Source organism: Amia ocellicauda, chromosome 5, assembly GCF_036373705.1.
Source record: "Amia ocellicauda isolate fAmiCal2 chromosome 5, fAmiCal2.hap1, whole genome shotgun sequence".
NCBI classification, from domain to species: domain Eukaryota; kingdom Metazoa; phylum Chordata; class Actinopteri; order Amiiformes; family Amiidae; genus Amia; species Amia ocellicauda.
Window position 1 is genome coordinate 20,186,968 of NC_089854.1, and position 8,625 is coordinate 20,195,592.

Genomic DNA, 8,625 nt, shown 5'->3' on the forward strand with positions numbered 1-8,625 from the left:
ATACAGGTAACGAGCTGAGATTAGGAGCACTCCCTTTAAGAGAGTGCTCCTAATCTCAGCTCGTTACCTGTATAAAAGACACCTGGGAGCCAGAAATCTTGCTGATTGATAGGGGATCAAATACTTATTTCCCTCATTAACATGCAAATCAATGTATAACTTTTTTGAAATGCATTTTTCTGGATTTTTTTGCTGTTATTCTGTCTCTCACTGTTAAAATACACCTACCATTAAAATTATAGACTGATCATTTCTTTGTCAGTGGGCAAACGTACAATATCAGCAGGGGATCAAATACTTTTTTCCCTCACTGTAAGTGTGTTTGGGCTCCTGTATGGGTCGACAACAGGTTACTATTTACAAACAATGGGCACAGTTCCCAACACATGCCTGTAAGTGTTGTCCCTCACACCTCCTCCAGATTAACAAAAATAAAATGTAACCATGCAACGCACACTGTCACACAACCTGTCGTCCTGTCGTCACCTGCAGAACAGGTCTCACCGCATTCACCACGGCGCCACGCTCCTGCTGCAGCCTGCCGCCCAGCCCCACAGCATCCGCTTCTGCTACAGCCCCCCGGCACACCAAGCGACACACACCCACCTGACACTGCCCAGGGTTTCCTCATTGTATTATTTTTTATTGCAGTAACCAAAATAGACATCTTTCAGTTTACATAAACAAAAAAGCACACACAGCAAATAGTGCAATCTGAATAAAAATATTACAAACATCACAGCAGCCCCGAAAGACAGTCCTCCCCAGTGGGGCGCTGGGAGAGGAGGACCGAGGACACAGGGGGTGACTGAGAGACTGGGAGACGGACACACACTGTGGGAGACGGACAGTCACTGGGTGACCGGGAGACACTGGGCAGGGTGGTCTCTATAAACCGCCCACAGACAGCATCTCCTCCGACTGCCCAGCTGTTCATCACAGAGCCCAGCGCACGGTGAACACCTCCCACATAGGCAGAGCCAGGCCGGGCACGGTCAGCATCTGCGGGGAGGGAGAGAGAGAGAGAGAGAGAGAGAGAGAGAGAGGAGGGGGAGGAAGAGGGAGAGAAGGGGTTAATAAGCATGAGGGCGAGAGACAGGAAGGGAGCGAGGGTGCTGTGTGCGGTGCGGGGTTGGTCGGACACTCACCCGGGTGTCTGTGCGGTAGGAGAAGTCTCTCACCAGCTGCCCGTTGGCCCAGACCTGGCGGGGGGGAGAGGACACCCCGAACACCCGCACCCCCCCCAGCAACAGCCCGTCGAGAGCATCAGTGACACGCAGCAGCTCGCTCACCAGCTGGGCCTGGAGGGGGAAGAGGCTCGTGACACATTTAAACAGTACTGACATCTGAATAAATGTCTGTCTACCCCTTCCTTCCTTTCTGCTTCTTTCTCTGTCTCTCTCTCTGTGTCTCTCCCTGTCTTCACACTTTCCCTCCTTCTCTTCTTCCTCTGCCTCCCACCCTCACTCTTCCACTCTTTTACCTCTCCTTCCTCTCCTCCCTCTCCCCCTCACCTCTCCAGCCAGAAACAAGATGTGCGAGTAGTCCCCAGTCTCCAGGCTGTCCAGACTGTCCCCGTCGTCCCAGAACAGCTCGCCCCGCGCCCAGCCGCCCTCGCTCAGCCCCACAGTCAGGTGGAAGGGGTTGCTGCGCGCCCGAGAGGTGGTCAGGGCCGGCTCCTGCCACACAGACAGACACACAGACTCAGTAATGGACCTGTCACCCTAGTAATGATCAGAATCTTTAGGGGGACAGAGACACGCAGATGGGGACACGCCACTGTCTGTCACCTGACCTGCTGAGGGATGATGTGTCCCCCCCTCAAGTGGACATTTATAGTGTCCAGGGGGGCAGGCATGAGCAGGTACTGGCCCTTACTGGGGAACGGCTGGCCCTGCAGGGAGAGAGAGAGAGAGAGAGAGAGAGAGAGAGAGAGAGAGAGAGAGAATGAGTCAGAGAGAGAGAGACAGAGACAGAGGGAGGGAGAGAGACAGGCAGAGAAAGAGGGAGAGAGTGAGAGGGACAGAGGGAGGGCAGTGCTTACATCATGCAGACTGTACCATGTGTCCGGGGGGAGGTAGGCGGCCAGCTCCTTGGCTCCCTGCTCCAGGACCGGGCTCACCAGCAGCGAACCCCCCCACAGGAACTGCCGGTCCACTGTCCGACTGCTGGGGTCAGAGGGGAACCTGAGGGACACGGACAGGGTCAGAGGAAAGAGAGAGGGAGGGAGAGATGGGGGAAGAGGGATGGTGGGACAGACAGGCCATGGATAGGAGAGTGGAGGAAAGAGGGAAGAGTAAGACTGAGACAGAGGGACGAAAAGGAAGAGGGAAAGAAGGAACAGGACAAAATGTGAAACAGAAGGAGAGATCTAGTGAGGGACAGACGGGAGGAGGGTGGGTGTGTGTGTGTGTGCGAGCATGCATGTGCGTGTGTGTGGGGGTCTTACTCCAGGAAGAGTGCCCTGGCGACGGTCTCTGCAGCGATGGCGGCGCGGTAGAACAAGGTGTAGAGCAGCGGCAGCAGGGAGTAGCGCAGTTCCAGGGCACTCCGCATGGCCGCCTGAGCCTCGCGACCGAACACATAGGGCTCCTGGGGCTGAGAGGACACGGCACTGAACACACTGTACTGAACACATAGGGCCTAGGAGGGGACAGCATTGAACACACATAGCATTGAAATGGGATTGAAGTGTAGCACCCCTCACCTTGTTGGGCCGGTCATTGTGATTCCTCATGAAGGGGTAGAAGGCGCCCAGCTGGGTCCAGCGCACACACAGCTCCTCCGAGGCATCGCCTTCGAACCCGCACACGTCCGCCCCCACCAGGGGCACCCCGTACAGCCCGAACAACAGCATGGCTGAGGGAGAGAGGGAGGTTCAGAGAGGTCGAGTAGGAATCGAAGGGGTTAATCTGAGGGCTGTGGGGGAGTTTGGTGGGTGTGGCGGCCCCACTCACCGGGCACGGAGAGCCTCAGGTGCTCCCAACTGCTCTGAACATCTCCGGTCCAGTGCGCCGCCCACCGGCCCAACCCTGGGTACGAGGAGCGAGACAGCACGAAGGGACGCACCCCCCGGACCTGCACCAGGGCCCTGGGAGGAAGGCAGGGAAGAAGATGAAGATCTGTCTCTGTGTCAGTGTGTGCATGCGTGTGTGTGTCTGTGTGTGTGCCCTGGCTCACCGGTGTGTGGCGTTGGCCATGGTGAGGCCGTACAGGTTGTGCAGGTTGTAGTGCAAGGACAGGTGTTGCAGGCTGGACATACACAACGTCCCCGAGCTCAGCACCCTCCCCACCACACCTGCACACAGAGAGAGGGGGAGGGAGGAAGGAAACCATTAACTCCTCTGCAATTACGACTCCCATAATTTAATAATAATAATAATAATAAAAACGGGGAACACATTTCTTGGCTGCCGAGTGTGTGGAGCTGCCTGTACAGTGCAGTTCACTGACCTGGCATGTAGGGGGGGGTCTCAAGGTCACTGTCCGGACACCCCTGGAGGGAGCCCTGCACGAAGCTGGCCGGCTCGTTCATGTCCTGCAGAGAGAGAGAGAGAGAGAGAGAGACGAGGGGTCAGACACACAGAGACGATATTGTGGAAACATGAAGAGGGGGAGTCACACACACACATACACACACTTACAATCCACAGCCCGTCGAAGGGGACACTGCGGTGGAAGTCCTGGATGCTGTCGAGCCACCAGCGCTGGGTCTCCGGGTTCGTGAAGTCCGGGAAAGCTGTGGGGCCTGGCCACACCTGCACGACAGACACGCAGACACATGCAGAGGGACACGCAGAGACACACAGGGACATACAGACACACAGAGAGACACACAGACATGAGGGAAGGGGTTAATACTGTATAATATACCAGGAGCACACATAGACAGGTTTATACTGCACAAAGCACTGAGTGTACTCGGTGCCACACACACACACACACACACACACACACACAATGACATACATGCAGTGGTTCATACTGTATAATAAAGAGACAGAGAGAGAGAGAGCAGGAGAGAGACAGGCAGTGAGTCAGAGGGAGAGAGGGAGGGTGCTGGCTTGCCTTGCCAATGAGGGGCTGCCCAGAGGAGTTCTTGATGAACACGCCCCTCTGCAGTCCTGAGTCGAAGGGACGGTACGAGCCGGGGGGGCCAGCACTGCTGATGCCAGGGTCCTGAGAGGGAGAGAGAGAGGGAGGGAGAAGGGGGGGCAGAGTCTGTGAGTCAATGCTGTGGCAACACTGATGTATCTTAGTCGTGCCAATTAAGCTTTTTTGAGTTTAAATTTGAGAGGGAGGCGGAGGGGGATTTAATCTATAACACATTAAAACACAACCAATACAACAATAAAACACAGTGCACAACACTGTCTGCCTCCCTCTCCCTCCCCCTCTGTCCCACTCACCAGGATCAGCACGTACTTCAGCCCCCCCTGGTGGAGCTCCCTGACCATTGCAGGCAGGTCTCCAAACCTCTGGGGGTCAAAGGTGAAGTCCCTCCCAAGGTCAGCGTAGTCCAAGTCATTCCACTGGACATCCTGACACACATGCACAAAAAAACAAGGAGAGTGGTACAGTAGTAGTATACGGTGTTGTGCAATTGCGTGTGTGTTCAATGCAGTGTGTGTGTGTGTGTGTTTGCAGTGCAGTACCAGGGGCATGTTTGCGTGGTGCATTCGCTGGGCGACGGCACGTGTGGCATTGGAGGTGCGGTACCCCCAGCGAGACAAGTGGAACCCCAGACTCCAGTATGGAGGCATCGTGGGAAACCCTGGGAGAGAGAGAGAGAGGGGAAAGAGAGGGCGAGAGAGAGAGACTTTCAGACTTAATGTACTGATACAGAGGATACTTTCAGTATTTCTTTAGTGTTTCACTTGTAAATTGCTACACATATAGAAGCTCTTACTGAAATGAAGACTGGTCACAGAAAAGAAAGGGAGAGGGCAGAGAGAGAGAGGGAGAGGGAGCTTACCGATGACCTCCTGGTACTGCCTCACCACACTCTGGGGGTCGGGGCCCAGGAACACGTACAGGTCCAACACCCCCCCCAGAGCACGCCACGTCAGGGCCGGGGCGGGCTGCAGCTCCACCACTGCGGGAAGAGGGAGAGGGGGAGAGGAAAGAAGAGACACAAAAAATAAACATGTTTAGGCAATACATATTTAAGTTTTCAATTTATGTCTGCAGTTCGTGTGCAGGGAGGACTGTCTCACAAATGTTGTCTCCTCACTCATAGCAATTAATGTCGATATACACGCACACGCACACATGCCTCACCCATGGCGTTGCTGTTGAGCAGGAACACCCCATGTGCCAGTCCGTCCCCCTCCTGCACCAGGTAGAAAGGGTGAGACCCGTACAGGTTGGCATCGCTCTGTGACAGAGAGAGGGAGGGAGAGAGAGAGAGAGAGAGAGCAGTCACTAGCAAGATGAGCTCCTAAAAAGTATAGTTATATGTATGTTATTTCTTGGTGAAATTAATTATTAATTGCATGCAGGGTCTGTCGTGCAGGTGCCAGGGTAGTGAGCGCAGTGGCAGTGACACAGAGGGCCACACAGGAGTTCCCCAACGTGATCGTCTCCACACTGCTGCCCCGGGCCAACACTCCCCCACACATCTTCAGCAGCATCAATGCGGAGATGTCCAGGGACTGCGCCGCTCTGCCCAACGTGCACCTGGCTCACCACACCTCCCTGGGCCCCTGCCCCTGCACCTGCACGACAGACCCTGCATGCAGAGTTCTGCAAAAACATCTTACAGGTGCAGAGAAACACTCCCAATCTTGCATGCAGGGCCGAACTGGGCCGCTACCCACTGGACGTCAGACTCACGTGTGGCGCCATGTCTCGGTTCCACAGTGTCAGGGAGGTCCAGTTGAGGTCGAGGGTCAGCGGGGTGAGGTGCTCCCCCAGGCCGGACAGCAGGGGGGAGGGCAGGGAGGTGGACAGCTGCAGGAACTGGTCAGCAAACAGCAGGGGAGCCACGGAGGTGTTCAGCCTGACTGACAGACAGACAGACAGAGAGAGAGAAACACAGAGCGGTTACTCCAGTTCTTGCATTACTGACTTGAATTTGCAATTGGAAATAAAGTTTGTAATCGAATAAGCTGTACTTACCCCCCCCCCCTACCCCCCCCCCCCCCCCAATACACACACACACACACACACTCACAGGACTCGACCGTTGGACCTGCGCTGCACCACGATGGCGAAGGGGTCCGGCAGGAAGTGGACATCGTACAGCGGAGATTGTGCCTGACCTCCCGTCCTCGGCACGTCCAGGGGCACCTCATACCGGGCAGACGTGGGGTCCTTCAGCTGCCGTGGGGGTGGGAAAGGGAGTTATGTTACAACACAGATACACAATGCTGGTATAACACAGGCAAGACACCGCACACGCCATACAACCCACACACTTCATGCAAACATACATACACACACAATCACACTCACACTCACACCAACAAGCAGCCTGTCTCACAGTGAGGTGCAGGCGGCCCTGGGTCTCGGCGGTGACCTCCAGGCGCAGGGTGCTGATGTCCTGGGGAAGGTGAGTGGGGGCGGCACGGGTCAGGTTGGCCGCCTGGCCCCTCTGGGTGGGGGTGAGGGGACCCATGTGATACCCAGGATAGGAGGGTGGGTAGAAGCACCAGGGCGGCCCTCCCTGGAGGCCCCGGGGCAGGGGGACGTAGCAGCAGCCCCTGGCTTCGCACTCTCCCCGGCCCAGCGCTTGGTCGGGGGCACAGTCGAACCGGCTCTCTGGAGGGGCATCACACTGGGGAGCAGGCGGGGGCTGATGGCTTGGGGTCGGCGGGGCGGGGTCAGTGCTGTTGCCCCTGCTCCCTGTACTACCCTGTGGGGACCCCAGCTCTACGCCCTGCGCAGGGGACGGCACTTTATCCCCACTCCCTGGGGAGGCCATCTCCCTGCCCAAGCGAGCTGCTGGGGGTTGGGTGGCAAGGAAGCGGGTGGTCACTGCGCGATCGGACACGGAGCCCACGAACACGCACATGGCACATGCCAGCACAGCCAGGCCCAGTGTGCACAGCCTCAGCACGGGGACACCAGGAGCGCAGGACACTGGGGGGCGGCCCGTGACCTCTCCCGGGTGGTCCCCCTGTTGCCTGAAAGACATCTGCACTGAGACACAGAGAGTGGGGGGGTAGAGCTGTCCCAGTCCAACACAGGGCCTGGAGAAAAACAACAACACACAAAAACACTTCTTCATTATTGTATTAGTTGATGGGTATCTCTCCCTTTCCATTCCTTTTCAGGGATTATGTCTTACAGCCACCGTGTTCAATGAGAAACCGTCTCACACCCACATCCAGCCACAGCCTGCGATCACTATCATAAACATGCACCAATGTATCCGTTGTTGCTTTCACATACTGTTATTTAATATGTTTTATTTTCTTGTTCAGCCGTCTCTTTCACACCGTCCTTCTGGTGGTGCAGTATCTGCTAAATATAGTGCATGTCTAAGTTTATCAAACCCGTTTATCTCGCCTGCACTCTCTATAAAGAGGAAGTTTAATTACGTTAAGTACGTTTCGCTTCCTATCTTGATGTTCTGCAAACTTTTACCATTCTGCAAATATATTGTTAAGAAAGGCAACGTCCAGGTCTAAAATGTCACTTTTCAGCAGCTACTCAGTTTAAACGTTTTAACTGTACATCTCGTCGTTTCCATAAAACTTGATTAAGTTGATTAAAATATTTAAAATCCACAGCAGCATCAAACAAAGTGTGTTGGAAAAACTAGTTCCAATAAACTGTATACCAGTAAATAAAGCTGTAATTCTGTCCAGTTCACAGGCGACAGCTGTCCGTCCAAAGGCGAGTGAGTCTGCGGCTCACATGCCAGGCGCCCAGCCTGGTCCCTGCAGGCCTCCAGCGAGTAACAACACGGAAGTGCAGCGCAGAACTACAACTGTCCTGCCGCGGCTACGGGCTCCCACAGGGGACAAACCTCCTTTTATCATACAAGTAAATAGACGGTCCGGTCTGTGATCCCATATCGCCAAATGTTACCATGTTTCTCCTGAACTGTCTGGCCTGCAGGGGGAAGCAAGACACAGGCCATAGATTAGACTCTCAAACAAGAGAGTGAGTGTTTGGGCTGGCTGAAATATTTATGTTGTTTCACAACAGTTTGTATGCTATTCATATTGTAACGCGTCCCCTAGTGTGTGTGTTAACTATTGGGTTCACTAAGGTAAGGTCTGGACTACAGGATTAAACCAAGACTGAAGGAGACCAATTTTACTATATAAATTCAGGTAAAAAGTACAGAATGCCAGAGAACAGTTTATACAAATAGTAATGTATTTGTACACCATATAAACATAGAAAGGGATACATGGGTCATGGGGATAACAGCAAGATCAGAGGCAGTCTCTAACCCTCACTCAATATAAGTCACAATACACACCAAATCATAAGAAAACCACCCCACACTTCAAAAGAGAACTTAACATTAATCTAAATACACCAAACCACTCACTCTAAGGCAACCAATAAATACACAAAGCAATATAAAAGAACCACCCAATAAAGCAATAAGAAACACCACTGACCTACACTATCTCACCCAACCCCCCAGATGTAATTGAAGCACCC

General features: G+C 54.1%; 1 protein-coding gene across 2 annotated transcripts; it reads right to left on the bottom strand.

Annotated features, from left to right (window-relative positions):
* Positions 1–621: 621 nt before the first annotated feature.
* Positions 622–7,912, bottom strand: gaa (alpha glucosidase). 2 transcript variants are annotated; one of them, XM_066704208.1, is made up of 20 exons: positions 7,787–7,912; positions 6,485–7,193; positions 6,176–6,321; positions 5,836–6,001; positions 5,281–5,377; positions 4,976–5,095; positions 4,656–4,774; positions 4,410–4,541; positions 4,069–4,179; positions 3,645–3,758; positions 3,454–3,538; positions 3,181–3,298; positions 2,958–3,091; positions 2,708–2,859; positions 2,450–2,598; positions 2,045–2,186; positions 1,796–1,894; positions 1,515–1,679; positions 1,149–1,301; positions 622–1,002 (listed from the first exon to the last, which is right to left on the bottom strand). In XM_066704208.1, the coding sequence occupies exons 2-20, from the start codon at positions 7,136–7,138 to the stop codon at positions 937–939; spliced, it is 2,922 nt and encodes a 973-aa protein (XP_066560305.1). In that variant the 5' UTR covers positions 7,139–7,193; positions 7,787–7,912; the 3' UTR covers positions 622–936. The 2 variants fall into 2 exon arrangements, with proteins under 2 accessions (XP_066560305.1, XP_066560306.1); XM_066704209.1 differs by lacking the exons at positions 622–1,002; positions 1,149–1,301; positions 1,515–1,679; positions 1,796–1,894; positions 2,045–2,186 and adding an exon at positions 2,193–2,302.
* Positions 7,913–8,625: the final 713 nt, after the last annotated feature.